General features: G+C 35.5%; 1 protein-coding gene across 4 annotated transcripts; it reads left to right on the top strand.

Annotated features, from left to right (window-relative positions):
• The first annotated feature begins 13,590 nt into the window (after positions 1 to 13,590).
• On the top strand, positions 13,591 to 21,382 carry LOC121243047 (probable L-ascorbate peroxidase 6, chloroplastic/mitochondrial). Of its 4 annotated transcripts, none has more exons than XM_041141104.1 (13): positions 13,591 to 13,938; positions 14,042 to 14,191; positions 14,495 to 14,615; positions 14,686 to 14,786; positions 14,870 to 14,957; positions 18,357 to 18,458; positions 18,688 to 18,755; positions 18,841 to 18,927; positions 19,822 to 19,896; positions 19,969 to 20,046; positions 20,124 to 20,228; positions 20,721 to 20,795; positions 21,087 to 21,382. In XM_041141104.1, the coding sequence occupies exons 1-13, from the start codon at positions 13,690 to 13,692 to the stop codon at positions 21,237 to 21,239; spliced, it is 1,452 nt and encodes a 483-aa protein (XP_040997038.1). In that variant the 5' UTR covers positions 13,591 to 13,689; the 3' UTR covers positions 21,240 to 21,382. The 4 variants fall into 4 exon arrangements, with proteins under 4 accessions (XP_040997038.1, XP_040997041.1, XP_040997040.1 ...); XM_041141107.1 differs by having other exon boundaries at positions 20,937 to 21,382; XM_041141106.1 differs by lacking the exon at positions 18,357 to 18,458 and having other exon boundaries at positions 13,593 to 13,938.
• The last annotated feature ends 769 nt before the right edge of the window (positions 21,383 to 22,151 follow it).

Raw genomic sequence — 22,151 nt, 5'->3', positions numbered from 1 at the left:
AGAGAGTGAGTGGAGAAAGAGAGATCGATGAAGTGATGAGAGAGAGGGAAGAAACGGGAGTATACATGATTTCATTTCTTTACAAGAAAAATGAATTTTTGTAACCAATTTATTACAACTAAAAGATTAATTTGCAAATAATTTTAGTTGTAAATAGTCATTTCGTTAGAATTAACTGGTCGCAAATAAATAGTTTTCTTGTAGTGATCGATCGCTACAAGCAATTCTATTTTCCATTTGCTAAAACCCAGACGTATAACACGAATTTGAATTTGTTGGATGATTTAAATCCACAATACTCACCACATCCGGCTCCTAGGCGCCCTCTTTAGAAAAGTAAAAAATTGAAAAAAAATAAAAAATAAATAAAGTGGTCAAATGATGGTAAAATGGTGGGATGACAAGCATTTTCCATTTATTTTTGGATTGCTTGTCAAATTGGTTATTTTCATCTTGACTAACTGGAGTCTTCCACTACTTTCATATCTTATGTTCAATCTGTGACTAAACAGGAAGTCTAGGGAAATGCCGGGCAAATAAAGCAAGTAAAGTAAACTTTGAAACATAAGAATTTTGACTCAAACTCATAGCTATAACGTCTCATTCACACATGCAATCATGCGGTAGCTGATTGTTTGGCGAGACAAGCTAATGGTTAATTGAATGGACCCTGGCTTTAAAGCTAGGATCACATTAATACATGACATTTTCATCCTATACGTACATATGTACTTGATCTATATTATTTATGATATAAGTATTTCTGACCATGGACGCGCGGGACCAGTCACGATAAATGTGACGACTATTAAGATCCTATATTAATATTATTCAATGAACTAAATTGTTTTGAAATGTCATCCATAAAATTTGGTAATTACAATTTAAGTTTATATAGTTTACTATGTTTGATTTTTTCAATGACCCATGTGGTCCAACTGAGAGATTGTTAGAAGTATTTTAATTAGTGGACCTTCATAGATTATAAATCATACATTATGCGATTGCCAAGTATAAGGTTTGGATAATATTTGTAAGGCCTACTTAGTGTGATCAATAAATTAGTGACATAATGGGGCTATAAACATATCTCTAGAAGTCAATCATATTAATTAGTCAGATCATGAACATTAAAGTGGTATGTGCTCAATTCATGTGTAGAAACTCGTTAACAATCTATGTAATTCTATTATTTTATGATGATCAAAATTAAAACTCAAGTAATATATAAGTTATGATCTCCACTCCAGATTGATTCTTGACTCTACATCTCATTGATGTGAGTTTATACAGAGTGAATATTAGACGTGGAAGACCGAAGTGCTACACTCTTCTCTCCAATGGCTACAAGTATGCTCTCTCTACCAAATTCCTACAATAGTTTAACATGTGATCTTGGCAATATTCAGATTCAAATTCAACATGTGCTTTTAGAGCCTCCTTGTCAAATCATTATAGAAATACAGTTTCGTATTTATAAAATACAGGTTTCTATTATATGAAAATACGATTTTGTATTTGTGTGTTACGTTTTACCACTCAAATTATCTTGATTTGGTTTTTGAGTGATTGGGATGACTGGAAAGTCGTTTCTCAATTTGTTGTTGTGGTCGTCGGTGTGTAGTTCACATAGTTTTTCCATAACCGCCGCTTATGATGCCCAAAATAAATTTCTTAGCATTTAAAAAAAACCATCGGAGGTATTGGGAGGAGATAAAAAATCTCCTCACTGGTGTCCCCTCACTAGGATGCACCGAAAATGGTGCTAGGTTGGCCGGGCTTTTAGTATTGGTCAGGCCCAGTTTTGGATCCCACTTTCAACTCCATTAGGTTTAAGTTCATTCGGCCACATCTAGCCTAACAACCATATCCAAATATATCAGTTGACCCTAATCGGTTTGACTGACCCATTTGGTATTTGAGTCTGTCAATCAACTAGGTCTGATCGCCAGGTTGACTGGGATGATTGATTTAACCCAAACTCAAGATTCTGACCCTGTTCAACCAATTAATAATATTTTAAAAAATAATTCTTTTCATTTTTTGAATATCTCTATTATAGACATATTATTTATTTGAGTTATTTAGGTGAACAACGTCATTGATCATTTGTGAGGTATATAGAAGAATATGACATCATTCCTTAATACATCCCGTCAAGAATTTTAAGCCAAAATGGTGTAGTTGAGACACGGAATCGAACCCTAAAGAATATAGTTAGGGGTATGATGACTCATTCTTATTTACTAACGTCATTGTTGAGAAGGCCATAAAAATCGCACTTTACATCCTTAATCGAGTACCTAGTAGAGTAGTAGCTAAAACCTCCTATGAGTTGTGGACTAGAAAAGGCATAGTGTTAGGCATTTTCATGTATAAGGTTGTCTAGTTAAGGCTAGGCACTATAGGCCTAATGAAAGGAAACTTGACTCAAGAACAATTAACGACAATTAACGACTACTTTGTTGGATACTTGAGAGATCGTGAGTTTCAAGTTTAGATGCCCTTCATGTAATACTATATTTGAGACGGATAATACCAAATTCATAGAGGATGTTCAGGACAGTGGGAGTACACAACCCAAGGATCTTGTATTTGAAGAGAAATGAATTGAAATTCCTTTAATAAATACTGTGAATGGCGAGATGGTCAAACTTGTCATAGTACATGGATGCAAGTCACCAAATCATTCTTAAGTTGCCTCTTACTAATATGGAAGAACCTGAACAATCTCAGCAAGAAGTTCCAATAAGGAGACCAAATAGGGAAATGTGATAAGAAATTCTGGATAATTACATTGCTTATCTCCAAGAGTATGAGTTTGATATAGGTATTAGGGTTGGAAAGTTGATCGAATTTTTTTCAATTAACGCAAACAAAGTTAAATTTTATGAAGGACAATGATGTTTGGTACCTTGCCAAATTGCCTAAGGGTATTGAACCATTTGGTTGTAAATGAGTCTTGAAAGCCAAGCGAGACTCTAAAGGCAATGTCAAGAGTTATAAAATACTTCTAGTGGTAAAAGGCCTTACTAAAAAGAAATGCATTGACTATAAAGAGACTTTCTCCAGTTTCATCCAAAGGCTCTTTTAGAATCATTATGACACTTGTAACTCATTCTGATTTAGAGCTTCATTAGATAATGTAAAAATCAATATTTTTAAAATTGCTTTGTACCTGCCGGTATAATCGAAATTTATCATACCAGAATAGCAACTGATACAAGGCATCTTGATATTTCGTTTCGTCTTAAATTTCGGTCTATTTCAGTTTATTTTGGGTGTTTCGACCGGTTTCCAAAATTCCGACCAAAATATGTATTTCAGCCCTAGGGATTTACTATATACCAGCCACTATTAACTCATATACCCCCACACTTATAGCTTTTTCATAGGGTATATAAGTATTTTTCATAGGATATGATGGTATTTTTCATAAGATGTGGGGTTTGGGGTGGTGAAAGTTAAAAACGAAGAAAGCCTAGCATCGTAACCCACCAAGGCTTTATGACAGCCCTTGTGTTTGCTTCTCCACACCTTCAACATGAACCCCACTCCATTACACCACCAGCAATGCTGCTCCACTACAAGCCTTCATGCGAACACCATCCCTAGCACCACCACATGTGCATTGGAAGCCCCATGTTTTCTACAACCAAGAGTAGAGCATCATCGCCAATGCACGGCAACAATCGCTACCTCTCCCACCCCTCTATTCTGCTACTCCCTTCCAGTCAACCTCAAGCCACCATTAGCCACAAACTGAGCCAGAATTGCCCAGCAAGCCTGCACATACCGTTTCTTCGTCATCCCTCTTGGTTTGCATGTAAGCCACCTTCGGTTCACTCTATAAAATCATCACTTGTCCCAAAAGGTTTCCAGGCATTAAATGCCCTTTTGGATACAGAGGTGAGATGAACCTCATCTCATCTCATCTAATTTCAACTAATAATCTCATTACTATTCACAAACCATCTCAATTCATCTAATCTCATCTCAGTATCTAAATGATTGCAGTTAGCTGGAGGTTGTTTGTGGAGGAGGGAGGTGCTCAAAGCTATGTATCAGTTTGCTGGTGAGGAAGAGAACCAAGGGGTACCGCTGAAGGTCTTGCGGCGTTGTTCTTGGTAGTTTGTATATCTCCCGTAATTCTTGACAATACTTTTATTTTTGCTCTCGTCCACAACTCATAACTAGCCTGGCCAATGCTCCAAAATGGTCAATCTTAAGGGGTACCTTGCAAATAATCAACAATTTCTTAATAGGTCTTTCTTACATACTTCAAATTAGAATTTGGTCTCACTTAAAGTTTATGGTAATTATATATATTTTTTTTCTTTTCTTGTTTTATTTCAAGAAATTAAATTAAAATATAATATTCACATTAGATTATTCTCTTTTAAAGTTTTTAATTATCTAGGTGAAACATATTTAACAAAAAACTCACGTTTTAGATAGATGACTATGCGGAATGTAGTTACCTACTTTAAAACTTTTAAATATATGACGTTACTACTATATATTATTTAGTAAAATAAAAAACTTAGTTTAGTGTATATATTTTACCTTTTTTTTTATAATTCTTTGATTGTTTTCATAGTTCAACCCTTCCCTCAATTACAACGCAAGAAAAGCTTAGAAGTAAAATTACTAGTATCTATGGAAGAATGCAAGTTTGATTTCTTTTTTCCTTTTTTATTTCTTAGTTATTTTTTTAGGTATTCTTAAAAAATTCTAATTCAACTAATTATTCCAAATCTAAAAGTACGTGGTCCCTCCAAACTTATAATCATGACTTTATCCCTAATTGTTGGTGGTTGTCAGCTTGAGGTGCAGTGGGGTTTATGGCACCAAGAAGACAAACTCGTTTGGTTTGGAGTGAACAAGCGAAAGGCACAATGACACTTGCGACAACCCTAATGCATGGAGGAAGTGGGTGCTTGTACTTGAGGTAGTTGTGCATGACCAAGAATTGGGTACCATTGAGGTTGAGGGCTTGCAACCAATATTTTAAGCTTTGTTTTGGTGATTGTTTAAGTATTGGAATGAAAAATTTAGGTACTGATGTGTTCCGATGTACCATTTCGAGATTAGCTATATATATATATATAAATTGATAATTAATAAAAAAAAATATGTGTATGTACGTGTATATCATATATGTATTTGTGTGTGTATATTAGAAAAATTTAAGATTTTCAATATTTAAGAATTTAGGACTTCTAAAATGAATATGCATTGCAAACATGTTAAAAAGAAAAAAGTAGAGATATTGGTGCTAAAATATAATATTAACCAAACCACAAATGTGAGTTGAGATAAAAAAAAAAATAAAGAGGGGAGAAATTATTAAAAATAATGAGATTAAAAAGAAAAGAATGTGGGGACATATCTAACGTGCACAAAGATAGATTATGCATGAAGAATGATAAACATGAAATGAATGCAATGTAGAAAAATTGTATTTGTCTCCCATTCAGATTTATCTTGAAAATAGACTTTTGATTCATATTTTCTTACAGAGATCATAATTTCACTTTTGTCGTTAAAAATCTTTCATCAAGAATTACATAAAATCATAGAATTAGTGTAACATATAGTATTATCACAATTCCCTACATGCACTGTGAGTACTTGTTGGTGACCATAGTACAACTCACGTTGAAACTACTTTGTCTATAGACTTGTTCTCATTGCATTGATAATATAACATGACATAACATCGGTAAAATCATAACATGTACACCCATTAACATTAGGTATTGTAACATATGACTTTGCCCTGGCCTTTTTTTAAAAAGAATCTATTTGAAACCTGTTGACTGTTTTTAATCAACTCAGGGCTTACCACTCCATATTTAATCACTCCAGAGTGGACAAATGAGTTCTACCAGGATACTTCCCCATCCTAACCTTTGGGGTCGTGATAAAAATATTTTTTCATGCAATGCTTTTTTTTTTAAGAAAAAAATGATTTTTCATGATATGCATGTATGTGGCATAGTTAAAAAATGATAGTTGTATGCGAAATGACAAAAATGGAACATTAGATATGACATTCATACTCAAAATGACAGTTATAAAATGAATGTGACATTTATCAATAAATCATAAATAATCATCAAAGTATAAGTCAGAGGCCAACTTATTGACTGTTGAAGTTGGAAGTGAGGTAGTGGTTATGATAAAAATTGCACTAAGTTAGAATCTACACTTCAAAGAAGAATAAAATCTTCTAGATAAAGGGAAATTATGAAAAAATCCCTAACTTCCAAATACTACTACAAATGCAAATGCTTTCCAACCTTAACTAGAATCCATAGCCCTCATATCTTGCACGCTTTAAGATTGTTTATGCCTTAAAAATCAAAAGGATCTTAGCCTATTCATCCTCAATTCGTGGCATGCTTTCTAGTTGATGCCTATATGAAATTTTGACTATTGATTCTTATGCATGCATGTAAAATTCATCCAATAAAAAGATGATCACCAGAAATCCTTAATGAATAAATAAAAGTTTAACCTTGAGCAAGTTCATTCCAACACTTAATCATGCCTATTAAAATCTTTAAATTCTAACTAAATCTCAAATGATGCATGATATGACCTCTCTATCAATGACATGCAAGAATTAAATAATGCATTCTTCTTATCCCAATCAGAAGGCTTTCTAAAATGCTCATATTTCAAGCTTAAGTAAAATAAGCTAATTTCCTCAAATGAAACGTGATTAAAAGTCAAACCATACATGCTTTGATGGTCAATACAAGATAGAAATTAAAACCTATTATGGCATGTTTGTAACCTCGAACTAAACCTTTAGAAATTATTCTAAGACATACTCGAATCATATCAAGAATTATCAAGGCATGTCATAACTAATATCTTTACCAAAAATAATTTAAACACTAAACCTATCCACCAATATTTCGGCTTTTAACTAAACATGGAATCTCATGCTATACTCATCCAAGATTAATACTAACACTCAGAAACACAACTTAACACATAAATTAAGATCTAGGGGGAAAGACTTACAATGATTTCATGGCCCTCCTAAGCTTCTCACTCAAACTCAAGAACTCACTTAGAACTTCAAGAACACTCAAAGAACAAAGGAAGGGAGGCTCTCAAGAACACTTAAAGAAGATTTGAGGAAATGAAGTGAGGAACTAGTGAAGGAAAGATGAGTTTATATAGGGCTCCAAGGGGTGGTGAGGCATAGCCAAGAAGGCTTGCCATTGGTTGTTTTGGGCAGTGGGTGATGATGTCGCCTAGAAACCTTTTGCCGTGTGTGGTTGGTTGATTTCTCATCATCATTGCATCTATGTAGGGCTGAAATGACTAGGGGAAGAGGTAGAGTTGCCGTGGGAGAGTGGAAAAAGGGAGAAGAAATAATGCATGGCATGAAGGCAAGCCATCATGCCGCCAGGTAAGGTGCATTCCTAAGGCCAACTATTTTTATCTTATTCATTTGGACACATCTCTATGGTTGTTATGCCTAACTTAAAGGCACTCTTAAGTGCCCCACATAGGCAGTAGAGGGTGGGGGATAGTTGTCGAATGATGAAGAAATGGCAGCCCAATAATTAAGGTGTTTTAAGGGTGTTTGCTGAGATACTCAAAGGTGCATTCAGATTGGTTCAAATTTTGGGATTTCGGCTAGGGTTCTTGAAATCAAGCTTAGTAGGAAAATTTTATGAATAAATGATGGGCCAATGACAGAAAATTCCTTGATTAAAATTGGTATAAAAAAATATTTAAACTAGGGGCACATTAGTCCGTTGAACACAAAAGTACAAATGGGTGCCAATTTTTGGGTCTGACATGCCATTACCCTAAATGACATGTGTAAGGGTTTATCTAAAATTCTAATATGATATAAGAATAATGGAAATGGATACCCAAACAAGGAAGTTTTAGAACAAAAGGTTGAGAAATGATAAGAATAAAAATCAAGCTTAAAACATGGTTTCAAAATCACTAATCGTGTGGTGATCGATCAATGCTCTTAACCAAAATTATAAACTTAATTTGATTCTTTCTAAAGCTCTTAGGGTCATGGACTACTCTAATAAGCTAGTCTTCTAAATTATAGTGTTGATCTAAGAGTTAATCTATAAGAGTAAATAAGCGGGGTGTTACAATTCTAACAAAAAAAAAAAAAATTAAAAGAGCTGGAAAAAGCTTTAAAAACTTGGAACAAAAGCTACTTTGGACACATCCAGACTTCAATAAAAAATATGACCCAATCTCTCAATCTCATACAACCCAAAAATCTTACTAACCAGTCCATTCTGTTGGAAGATGAGTTAAAATGTAACTTAAATGAGCAATTAAAAAGGGAAGAGATCCTTGGCACTAGAAATCCAGACTCCAATGGCTTACCATCATAGATCTCAACAAAAAATTCTTCCACATGACTGCCACCGTGAAAAGGAAAAAGAACTCAATTGAGAGTCTGAAAATAGGCAACAATCAGTGGACCTCGGACACAACTAAGATTCAAAACAGTTTCTTGGACCATTTCAAGAACATCTACACCATCACTAACCCTACATTTTCCAATGAGCTTGATGAATGATTTCCTCAAAAAATCTCTAATGCTGATAATCAGATTCTTTGTGAGATCCCAAGTGAAGAAGAAATTTCAAATACTATCAAGAAAACTCCCAATTTAAAGCCCCTGGTCCAGATGATTTCACTGGATTGTTCTACAAGCATTTATGGAACATTGTTAAAGAGGAAATGATTGCTGGTATAAGGAACTTTTTCACTCATGGGAAAACTTTAAAAGGAAATGAATCATACCCACATAGCCCTTATCCCAAAGACAAGCAATCCAAACATTGTCCATCAATTCAGACCCATCAATCTCTCAAATGTTTGCTACAAAATCATCTAAAAAATTCTAGCAAATAGACTCAAAGTAATTCTTCCCAAGATCATCTCACCTCACCAAACAGGCTTTGTTCTTGGTAGGGTGATTTAAGAGAATACCATTATTGCTCAAGAGGTTTTCCACCACCTAAAAAGGAAAAAAGAAAAACAAGGTCTAATGGCTATCAAAATTAATATGGAAAATACTTTTGATTTCATGGAACGAGTTTTTGTCATTAAAATTATCACTTGTTTAGGATTCCATTCTATTTGGATCAATTGGATAAAGGAATGCATCTTTACTGTCAGCTTCTCGGTCATCATCGATGGAGCTTCCAAAGGCTTCTTCCTTCCCTCAAAAGGTCTGAGACAGGGTGAACCACTATCACCCTAGAGGTTTGAGACAGGGTAAACCACTATCACCCTTCTTCACCCTTCTTGTTTATCATGGGCACTCTCTACACTCACTGCTAGAGAAGAAAGCCATCATCTCATTAATGGTATAAACATCAGCAGAACTGGACCTAATCTTACTCATTTACTCTTTGTTGATGACTTAATTTTGTTTGGTAAAGCCACCACACAAAATGCACAAGCTTTCCAAAGATGCATTGAAAAATACTCAAATTGGCCAGAAAGTCCACACTGGAAAATCTTCCATTCAATTTAGCCAAAACATTCTCCACAAGAAAAAGAAACATCAAAGATTTGTTGGGGTTCAAATATGCCAATTCCAGAATAAAGTATCTAGGAATCCATTTGACACTCACTAACTTAAAAAAGTCTTATTTTAATGAGATTCAAGAAAAGATCACTCAAAAGCTTGTTGGGTGGAAAGCAAAACTCATTTCTTAAGCGGGTAGAACTACCTTGATTAGATTTGTTGCAAGTGCCATACCCTCATACCTCATGTCAACCATATGGATCCCACAATTAGTTTTAAAAAGCATTGACAAATCCTTTAAGAATTTTTGGTGGGGCTTCAATCCAAACAAGTCACACAATTTTACATCAAAATCTTGGAAATCAATCTGCCAACCAAAGTCTATGGGAGGCCTTGGGTTAAGGTTGACATCAAACTTTAATAAAGCCCTCCTTTGCAAGCTAAGTTTGTAGATGATAAATGGGAGCAATTCTATTTGGTAAACAATTCTTGAGCATAAATACCTAAAAAACCTCTATTTCCTAGAAACATCTCCTAAAATGTCTGATTCTTGGATTTGGAAAGGAATTCTAAAACAAAGAAACCTTATAAAGAGAAGCATATGTCACCAAATTAACAATGGAACCAATACTAGAGTGTGGAGAGACCATTGGATCCCTAATCTAAGTACTTTCCTCCCCACACCTCAAATTGAATCTATTTACAAAGATCCTGGCCTTTTGGTTTCAGAGTTGACTCTAGAAGAACCTAGAAGATGGAATGCCTTTCTACTTCAAACACTCTTCCATCAGGACACTACCAATGATATCTTAAAAATTACTTTGGCCTAGTATAACTACCATTCGAGGAGGGATAAGGTGATTTGGACCCAACATGCTTTAGAAAAGTTTTCGGTTAAGTTTGCTCATGCTGCACTAAACTTGCTCTCTGATCATCATCAACCCACCACCAGTCCAGAAACTTGGAGGAAAAATATGGAAACTCAAAATCCAAGATAGGCTTAAGATGCTCACCTGGAAAATCATGAACAATATTCTTCCCATAAGATCCCTACTGAAAAACTGCATTTCATTGAATATCAGTTAAACTGCCCGATGTGTGATTCTGATGAAGAAACTCTAAATCATTTATTTCTAAATTGTACTTTTTCAAGAGTTTTGTGGAGACAATCTCCATGGCCCCTAGACATCTCTTACTTTGTCTCTAGAGGGATCACAAACTGGATAAAATGCATTCTCAACCCCACAAACTCCCTCAGCATCTCCACTTCTGAAAAAAGCAGTTCCAAATCTTTGTCATCACTTCAATGGACAATATCTGGTTTTTAAGAAACAAAATTGTGCATGAGTCCTTTATTCCTAAGATCGAGAATTTTGTGACTAGGACTATAAAGAATTTCGATGATCATTGTAATGCATGAGACAATAAACAGCTAAGCAACCTTGTGTACATGAAGGTTATACCAAAAGGCCATTATTTTCTAACATTTGATGTAGCAGTAATGAACACAAGAAGCACTAGCACTGTAGTATGCAAGTCACCGGATGATTCTGTGGTCTTTGTTAAGACCATTTTTATAAAATCTCAAAATGCCAATCAAGGAGAAGCTACTGCTCTGTACTTAGGTATTGAAGAAGCTATAGCTCAACAGATAAAGGAAATAGTAATTGGTGGAGATTCTCAAGTGGTAACTAATGCTATTGAAGAACCAGAGAAAGCTGCTGAATGGGTAATTGAGCCTATAATTAGGGACACAAGAATACTTCTACAATCATTTGAGAGTTAAGAGTATTAGGAAAATATATCGAGATCACATCGATGTGCGCATAACATTGCGCAATGGACTGCTTCAAATTATATTTTTGGAAGCATACCTCTTATCAGTATCCCCCTGTCTTTTAGATTTCTATAGTGAAAAAGATCCACTTGTAATAGGCTGTAACAATGGTAGCATATGACTATACTATGTTCTATTTGAATGCAATATCTTGACTTAAAAAAAAAAAAAAAGAGGATCAAAAAGCTCAAATGGATCAGCAACTCAATGAGGAGACAAAGTGACCCTAACCACTATAAGAAAACTGCTTATTTGTGATCAGTTAATTTTAGTGAAATGACTATTTACAGTTAAAATGAATCTATTTTAATTACAAATAGTCTTTTTGTCGTAATTAAATTATTATAAAAATCTATTTTTCTTATAGTGAATGCTTGGTGCTCATGCGCCAAAGAGGCTGAAGTGGCGTGGGACATATTTGGAAGCTATGGAGGTGAGGAACTCAATTATGCCATACTTGTAGTCGGTGGAGATTGAAATTAATGTTTGGAGGCCTATACAATTCGGTCACGCGTAAGTTTCTCGGTCTTTTGTCAATACTTTTGAAAATTGGTATAGGAGCAGCCCATGTGACAATTTGATGGCTTTGCTTTTCAACCAAGATTATTGACCAAACACATGTGTACACGCTTTGAATATCGATAATGTTCAAAATTCAAAAGCTGCCTCGATTATACAAAATCGGTAATGCTATATAAGTACTCACATACTTCTTTTATTTAAAGAAAAAAAAAGTACGGATTATTAGCAAAAAATAATTTTTTTATATGAATTTTAAATTTATTTATTATTTTTCAAAAAAAGTATGATAGAACTACACACTCTAAGATTACAAAAATCATTTCTCATACACAATATACAATATTACGAAATTCACTTCATTGAGAGAGGGATTAGGTTTGTCGCCAAAAGAAAAAAATTATTTCGAAGGAGAGTGAAAATTAAAAGAGAAGTTATATTTGTAGTATTCGCTTGTGCAAATCTATCTATTCCTTTTGAAAAAGAAAAATAATATTTATAATTTTAAAGTGTATAAATCTCTCGCACATAACAATTATTTTATAAAAAAAAAATATATATGAAAGTCATATAAAAAATTAATTTTTTAATAATTAATTAAAAAAGTGTATAAATCTCTCGCACATTCAAACTCTATCCTTCTGAAAAGAGAGGGCTACCTTTGCTAGCATACGTGTCACATTATTAGATTCTTTGTATGTAAAATAGACCCTCCAGTTTAGCCTATCAGTTAGCATATCTCTAATACCTTTTATCACACTTCCATAACTGGTATCAATATCATCAATACTATTAGCATTCCTCACCGCTGTTTGACAATTCCCTTCAAATATAACTTGTGACAGACCAAAATCAACACAAAACTCCAAAGCTCTCCCTAGGGCCAAAGCTTCTGTAATAACTTGTTCTACCATACAATTTAAGCTCGAGCATAACGCTGCCATACTCTCACCCTCACTGTTTTTGATTATAATTCCCATACCAACCTTCTACAATTCAAAAGGGTGCACGGAGTTTACATATTTTAAAACTTTATCTATTATTACTTTTTGAAAAAGTGAATAAATTTATGATTTACATGAAAAAATTATTTTTTTAACAATAAATTCTATTTTTTTAAAAGTAGACTAAACTTATTTATTTTAAAACGAGAAATAATATTTACAGTTCTAAAGTATGTAAATATAATATAATTTTTTAAAAAATAAGTAAGATTTATTATTAAAAAATTAATTTTTCTTTTAATATCAGTCCGTATTTAAACACTTTAAAAAAAAAATTATGGAACACTTGCGCAGTGATGCGCACCAACTACTACAAATATAATTTTTCTTTCAAAAGTATATTCTAACGTTAGTTAAATTAAAATAAAATGGAAAATGGTAAATATATTTAAAAAAGTTTATAAAAAATTTACTTTTTCACATATTAATAATTAATATAATTATATATTGAAAATCATAAAATTTAAAATTTAAAATTTAAAATTTGAGTAAAGAAACTATTAAAATAATTTTTAAAAATAAAAATACAAATAAAACTGTAAGTACAACACTATTCAAATAAAATAGACGTCATTGCGCAAACGGCGATGCTAATAGTTTTCTTTTTCTTTTTTTTTTAAATCATAATAATAAAAGGATTAGGATTTAGGTGCCTCTTCGGGATAAGATAGGGACACGAGCACGCAGTGGATGCGTTAGCTGGCTAGGATCAATCAACCAAACCCTCCGAAACAAACAAAATTTGAAAAAAAATAAAAAAAAGGATTAGGACATCGAGGCAGCTAATGGCAGAGCGTCTGGCACTGACACTGTCACCACTGCCATCCCAATCTTCACCCGCCATGGCTTCTTTATTCGGCACCCACGCCGCCGCCTCTTCTCGCATTGTCCCCAACACCTCCGCCGCTGCCCCTTCAACCAGACTCTCTTTCTCTTCTTCTTCCTCTTCTTCTTCTTCTTCTTCCACTTCTCTCGCCTCTCTCAGATTCCTCAGATCCTCTCCTCCCGTCTCTCATCTCTTTCTCAACAGCAAGGTCCCTTCTCTCTCTCTCTCTCTTGCTCTTGCTCTGTTTGTATGTTTTTCTTTGCGTTTTATTCGTCTATGAAAATTTTGTCTCTTTGGATTAAACTTTTTAGAAACGATTGCTGGTGGTGCCTCTCGTATCGAAGAGAGGTCTGAGCGCCGCGGTTACTCCGAAATGCGCGGCCTCCGATCCCGACCAGTTGAAGGGTGCCAGAGAGGATATTAAAGCGATCCTCAAGGCCAACTTTTGCCATCCTATTCTGGTAACTTTTTTTACCGCTGCATTGCAATCTAAGTCACTAGGTTTTAATACTTACTCTTTCGATCAAATGCATTGACTATTGGAGGTGATCGATGTCATTGTGTGCCTCAGTATGTTGTAGAACTCAGGGTTCTCTTGCTTTTTTCACTTTCGCAAAATGCTTTTTCTTTCGCAGAACGGTTGCAAAGATGATGTCTAAATCCAAAATCAATTGCATTTATAGTTGGATTTAAATTTTCATTGAAACTTTTTCTCTCCCCGCCCCTTCCCTCCCTATCTGCCTGACTTATTTGTATGAAAACAGGTTCGCTTGGGTTGGCATGATGCTGGTACTTACAACAAAAACATTCAGGAATGGCCACAAAGAGGTGGAGCTAATGGGAGTTTGAGATTCGAGATTGAGCTCAAACATGCGGCTAATGCTGGTATGGTTCAACATTGGCTGTTATTAAGTTTGGTTGATGGTTATATAGTCTTATGAGCTTGCATTTTCAGGTCTTGTAAATGCATTGAAGCTTATTCAGCCTATCAAAGATAAGTACCCTGGTGTGACATATGCAGACTTGTTTCAGTTGGCCAGTGCTACTGCAATTGAGGTTCTCCTTACTCTAGAAGTTGTTATGATCGGAACTTACAATTTACAAGATTCTACTAACTACAAGTGCTTCGGAAATTTCAGGATGCCGGGGGCCCCAAAATCCCTATGAAGTATGGAAGAGTGGATGTCACAACACCTACAGATTGCCCAGAAGAAGGGAGGCTTCCTGGTAAGAGGACCATACTGTTGGGTTTATGCTCCTTTGGAGTCCCACATCGGTGGGAGAAAAATAAGGAGGAGGCCCCATGGCCTATAAAAAGGAGGTTTAGCCTCCTAGTTAATTACACCAAGTCATATGCTTAATTAGTAACTTGTGACTCTAAGAAAAGTCCTCTATTAGCCTTTTCTTGTAGAAAGGAAAGAGGTGAGAGTCAAAGTTTTCCCAGTGTGGGTGTCATTTGGGGTGATGAGAAAAATTGTGTGATTGTAATAATTTTTCACATAGTGTATTTTCTTCTCTGGGTCTAGTGGTTTTTCTCCTGTTTTTAGGAGTTTCTACGTAAATTCTTGTATTATTATTATTTCTTTGGTTTTCTTCATATTTCACCAAAAAGTAAATCCTGGGGTGAATTTGGTAGGTCCAAATTCCTAACAAGTGGTATCAGAGACACTAGGTTCTTTTTGGTGGGTGAAGCTTTGGTGTGGTAGTGTGAATACGTACAGTCTAAAGAGGTTCTGTCTAGGAGATTGGTATTTAAGTGGTCCAGTGTGACCCTCCAATCTTTCCTGGGAACCTTGAAGTTCTGTCTAGGAAAGAATAATCTTTCTTGGAAACTTACTTAGTGAATATTATTCATTTCTATGGTAAAAATTCATCGAAACAATGTCAGGAAGTAAGGCTTCAAATTCTATCAGATATGAGGTGGAGAAATTTGATGGGAGAATCAATTTTGGCTTGTGGCAAGTTCAAGTCAAGGATATTTTGATTCAATCAGGATTACACAAGGCGTTGAAGGGCAGACCAATCCCTGAAGTCAGCAGTGATACTAGCGTGACTGATGAAACAAAGAGCAGATCTGTAATGAGGATGAAGATTGGGAGGATCTGGATTTGAGAGCAGCAAGTGCGATATGTCTGTGCCTGGCCAAGAATGTTCTTGCAAATGTGCATGGAATATCTACGGCAAAGGAACTCTGGGAAAAGCTCGAAGAGTTGTATCAGACGAAGGGCGTCTCAAATCGGATGTACCTAAAGGAGCAGTTTCATACACTGCATATGAGTGAAGGTATAACTATTTTAGATCATTTAAGTGTTCTCAATGGCATTGTCTCTGAGCTAGAATCTATTGGGGTTAAAATTGATGATGAGGATCAAGCCTTGAGACTCATCTGGTCTCTTCCACCTTCCTATGAGCATATGAAGCCTATTTTGATACATGAGAAGGAGAAAATAATTTTTTCAGAGGTTATTAGTAAACTCTTTTCTGAAGAGAGAAGATTAGGTGGTGGAAGAAATGGTCTACCTGGGAATTTAGCATTGATAGTAGCTGGTAATGGGAAGAAGAAGAACTCCATGAAGATGTAAGTAGTTTGCTAGGGGTGTGGACAATCTGGGCACGTCAAGAAAAATTGTCTAAGAGCAGGAGCAGGTTCGGCAAGTGGCTCCAAGTCAGTAAATGGAGAACTGGTAATGAAACTAACGTTGTGTCTCTCTCTATGGAAGACGATGTCTGTTAAAGGGACATGTACATCCTCATGGCATGCAGGCAATTTCTAAAGTTGCCATGATAGAGGATGTGTTAATGTTAGTGGGTCCACAAGTTTGCACACAGGCATTGGTTTGGCACTAATGCAGAGTGTGTGGTGGAAATTTATATCGATCGCTGATGAACTTCCAAGAAAGCCAAACGTGGAAGTTGCACCATAATTTTTCAGCAAGGTTATTTTCGACATGGGCCGAAATTGAAATGCTTGAAATTGGTTTATTCTGAGTGGGTATGCTTTTATGGTGGCGCATGATAGCAGAAGTTATGAAGATCTTCATTGCGGTGGAGCATGGCTGTGGGATCGGCCAAAGTCGCAAGGTGGAGATTGTTGGGTTTATGCTCCTTTGGAGTCCCATATCGGTGGGAGAAAAATAAGGAGAGGCCCCATGGCCTATAAAAAGGAGGTTTAGCCTCCTAGTTAATTACACCAAGTCGTAAGTTTAATTAGTAACTTGTGATTCTAAGAAAAGTTCTCTATTAGCCTTTTCTTGTAAAAAGGAAAGAGGTGAGAGTTAAAGTTTTACTAGTGTGAAAGCTTTGTGGGTGTCACTTGGGGTGAGGAGAAAAATTGTGTAATTGTAATAATTTTTCACATAATGTATTTTCTTCTCTGGGTCTGGTGGTTTTTCTCCTGTTTTTGGGAGTTTCCACGTAAATTCTTGTATTATTATTTCTTTGGTTTTCTTCATATTTCACCAAAAAGTAGATCCTGTGGGTGAATTTGGTAGGTCCAAATTCCTAACAATACAAACAAACTGGTGAATGCATCTATTCAATCTAGTTCACACACTGCACATCGTACAAAAATGAAAACCTCCATCATCTCCGGCCCTGAAAGAAATAAAAGGAGAGAATCTGTCACAGCCAGGCCTTGTGCTTCTCCATAGACCAACCTTGAGGTGTCTGTACCACCTAGAATACTTGTCCCGTGCCTCTATATTTCACCTATAACGTATCACAAAATGATCTCACCAACCGCCATAACAATTAACCCAATAGGGCTTAGTTAAAAGTGCTGAATTTTTCTTGCCCCTTACCATCCTGTGCTTCAGATGGGGAACATACCATATTCCATTCCACTAAATGAGACTAAATTCCTCATTATCCTACCCCATGAAAATCCTGCTACAGAAACTCTTGTTAGCCACACCAGTAGTCATAAGAAGCGTGAGCCTTTAACCTTTAGTTAAGAAAAATTTCTTCCATCCTGGCAATCTATTCTCTTTCTTTTCTAGGATTCACATGGTAGAATAATTAATGAAGATCCCAATTCCCAAGGGCAAACTAAGTTAGCTCATAGGTAAAGATCCCTCTTTATTGCATAAAAAATGCTGCGAGGCCCTCCACATCTTCAATTTCCCAAGCTGGGACTAATTTATTGTTTCCAAAATTAATTTTTAAGCCAGAAATGGCCTCAATGTAAAGAAGAAAAAACCAAATCCATTCCAGATGCTCAGTAGCATCATGAAACAGGATGGCATAGTCTGTGAACAGGAGATGATAAAATTTTAATGCACCCCTACCCACCTGACACACAGATTACCATCCTTTGAAGCTCTCAAAAGCTTCCAACTAAGGTTCTCTATTACTCGAACAAATGACGGGAGGTAATGGGTCCTCTGTCTCAACTCCCTAGAGCTATTAAAATGGTTAGTGTGGGTCCATTTACCAGAATTGAGAATCTAACAGTGAAAATGAAAGATATTAATCATCTCCTCCATTTCTTTTCAAATTCAACTCTGCCAATAAATAAATTAGACTCCCAACCCAGTTTTTAATGTATTAGCTAGAACCTTCACCAAAAAACTGCACATGTTTACCCCTGAACTATCTGCCAAAACTTCATCATGTTTTTGGCTCCAGTTTCCTTTGGTGTAATAGTTATGAAAGAAGCATGTACGTTGAGATCTTCTTTCTTTGCCAATGGATTTTCAAGTGCAATAGAACTTCCCGTTGCTAAGAAAAGTAAGCATATAATCTGTTATTCAGTGTTGTCTCTATTGTATGCTTAGATACCTTGTTGCTTTGGTTCTTTGGTCACAAAAATGTTTTCTAGATTAGCTTTCTTTGGTTAGCCTTTTTTTGTTTCTCTCTCTGTTTTTTCTTTCTAACTTCTTAATTATCTAATGCTGCTTGTCAATCCACTTTTCTTCAATTCTTACAACCTTATCTTGGAATATCATCTGATGATTAGATGCTGGTCCCCCTTCACCTGCTGATCATCTACGAGAAGTTTTCTACAGAATGGGGTTAAGCGATAAGGTAATTTCATGGTTCTGTATGCTTGGTTTTCTGGTATTACCTCTCTACGCATGTGATACTTACCTGTGAGATGTTTTATGTGCAGGAAATAGTTGCATTATCTGGTGCGCACACACTGGGAAGGTCAAGACCTGAACGCAGTGGTTGGGGCAAGTCGGAGACAAAGTACACGGTATTGATTCTTCTGTTTATGTGGGCAGAAGATCATTTTCACTTAGTTAAACATTTCATGCTCAACACTTGCAGGGATTTTGGATTGTTCTATTAAATGAGCATAACGAATCTGTAATCGTAGATAATTCAAAATGATATCCCTAGCCATTAGTCAGACTGTAAAAGTTTCTTTACCTGCTGAGGAAATATTTGGTTTGTGTTAGATGATGAACCACAATAAATTCTGCGAATTAATTGATTCCCTAATCAACAGTGAAGAATAGCTTTAAGTAATATGATCATATGATGAGACTAATGTATAATGAAATCCTAGTTTTGCCACCATCACGTTGGCTGTACTACATGATCATATTATCAAGTACATCCTTTAATCCAGTTGTTTTAGAGGCAGCAATTGATGCCGAGTAGACATTTCTTATGTCCTTATACATGGGCTGCTTATCCTCATTTTCTTAGACTTTATCAACATTGAGATTAAATATATATGAGGGCTATCATGAGACAATGGAGACCAAGGAGATTATCACCTGATACCTGGTGACAGCTCTAACAATAATGTTAGAATCCTTTTCTACCATGTTAACTATACCAGACCATGGAGATTGAGGAGATTATCGCCTTTATCAGCAACATATGAGCTTTTTTTATCGGTATTATGGCTCTTTTTTCTTTGTATTCTATCTGTTATTGATGCTTCTTCTATTAATTAAGATCTTTCTATGTTCTCGTCTATTCAATACAAATGATAACTCAAGAATCTACTTACCGAAAAACATTGGCTTAAGAATCTAATATTAACTAGCAGTCACAACTGTAATGAAAATAGAAAGTTGAAGAAGAAAAATAGCAAAACCAACTGCTAGAAATATGACTAGCATCTTTTATATGACAGAAAGATGGGCCTGGAGCACCAGGAGGACAGTCCTGGACAGTGCAATGGCTGAAGTTTGATAATTCCTACTTCAAGGTTTGAAAATCGCAATGCCTTCTTTATATACTATAAATTCATCCCTTTTGCTGATGATGACTGCTCTATCAGGATATCAAACAAAGAAGGGATGAAGATTTACTGGTGTTGCCAACTGATGCTGTTCTTTTTGAAGATCCATCATTCAAGGTAAAATTAAGTGAAGTTTTCCATTGAGACAGGTGTATATGGTGTAAATTGTTTTTGATACATTGCATGATTTGCAGGTATATGCCGAGAAATATGCTGAGGATCAGGAAGCATTTTTCAAGGATTATGCTGAAGCCCATGCAAAACTCAGCAACCTTGGAGCAAAATTTGATCCTGCAGAGGTTTGTTTTCCTTTGCTTGTGTTTGTTGACTTTTCATAGGATGCTAATTGCTAATCAAGTGTGAGTAAATTAATTTATGAGCCTTACTTTGGGATGACATGCTGGATATTAGACAAAGTTCGGTCAAGTCTACATGACATAACCCACTTTCCTGTTTATCGTGCATACTATGTTAGAGGTTTTTCATGAACGTGCAAGAGATTTTAAAATGCTAAAAGTAGCTCTTGATCAATGACTTGCTACAGAGATGTGCACTTGTATTTGTAGTGCTAAATTACACCCAAAACTTTAAACTTGTGGTTCCTGTGGAAATAATTTGATTTGTTCGGTTTACTCTGTTTCTTCAATCCCAAGTCCTTTAGAGGCATAGAGAACATACATTTGTAGATGCAGAGACTCACAAACGCACACAAATCATATTGAACTATTATATTTTCTTTCTAATGCAACTGATGAGTATTCTTAATGAACTGCTATGAATTTGGCTGTCAGGGTATTGTGATTAATGATGGTTCCTCAGGATCTGCACCAGAGAAGTTTGTGGCATCAAAGTACTCGTCTGGGAAGGTTGTAAGCCTGATGAACTTACATCCTAACATTATTTTAGTTGATGGCTGTTTGAAAGTCCTTGCATTTTTGGCATGAAATGATCTGGTGGAGTCAGTTGACAATTTATTCATCATCTTTACCTTTCATGATTTGCTGCAGGATTAAGAAACAAGTATCATGTTTTCTTGTGCCGTGTCTTTTAATAAGAAGAAGCTATTTTCAAATCCTGTCAACTCACATCTAATGCATGGAAGTCTTAAATGAAGAAGAAAGGAATAAAATTCAATAGTCTTACCTATGTACTTGCAGAGAGAGCTGTCGCCGTCTATGAAACAAAAGATTCGGGCAGAGTATGAAGCATTTGGTGGAAGCCCAGATAAGCCTCTACCGACTAACTATTTCCTCAATATTATTATTGTGGTTGCTGTTTTAGCAGTTTTGTCATCACTAGTTGTGAACTAGGTTTTCTGAGCTTATTGATGAAAATTGCATTGTTTATGTGCACTTCGGTTTACTCTGGCATTGCCGATGAGTGAATGGTGGCTCTTGTTGTATCCATACAAGTTTCATACTGGAAATGAAAGTAGTAAATTAGGATTTGTAAATGTTTCAACGTCTCAAATCACACGGTAGCTTACAATATTATATAATAAGTTCTTCACAGTTCTCATAAAAAAAAAATGTTCTTCACAGTAAGGTTTGCTACTAACAGCTGTTGGAAAATATATAGATATAAATAATTTGTGCAATGTGATTTGTAAACTAGAGAACAAGGAAAATAACAAGCACAATTTAGAAAGAAAGAGACCCGTGTTGAGGCATGTTGTGATGGATACTTTTCTTGGAGTAGAATTCTGCTGCCTCTGAATTGGAACATACAATAGATTTATTGACAGTCTACTCCCAAGATATAACAACTTATGTTCCATTTTATTTCCTTTACAGTACACAAAAAAAGGAAATTCACAAATTCAATATAAAATAGTCAAAGTCCAAAGAAAGAAAAAAATAGAGGAATTTTTCTAAAATCTGAAGAATTTGAAGTGTATAAATTGGTGAGTAGGTTCCTATTTACAGAAAATGAAGTGAATTAACTTTTAACAGGAGCAAGTCACCTTGTCTTGCATGTCCCGACTCTTCAGAGTCTGCCAAATCCCAAGTGGAATATGAGAACGTCACATTTTCTCTTCTTGACTAATATAAGCCACAGTTCTTTGAGACAAATTTTCTAGTTAGAGACGAGATTGAAGTGCCAAAACAGAGCTAAGAAATGAAAATCCAAGAAAGGATTGAAGCTGAAATGGTATTATTTTAACCTTTAAAGTTGGGTCAAGCTTTTCGGCCAAACCAATAGGAGTTTTGTCTTCCTCAAAG

This window comes from Juglans microcarpa x Juglans regia, chromosome 8D (assembly GCF_004785595.1).
Source record: "Juglans microcarpa x Juglans regia isolate MS1-56 chromosome 8D, Jm3101_v1.0, whole genome shotgun sequence".
In the NCBI taxonomy this organism is placed as follows: domain Eukaryota; kingdom Viridiplantae; phylum Streptophyta; class Magnoliopsida; order Fagales; family Juglandaceae; genus Juglans; species Juglans microcarpa x Juglans regia.
The sequence above is the reverse complement of the archived record's forward strand: the minus strand, read 5'-3'. Positions and strand labels throughout refer to the sequence as shown.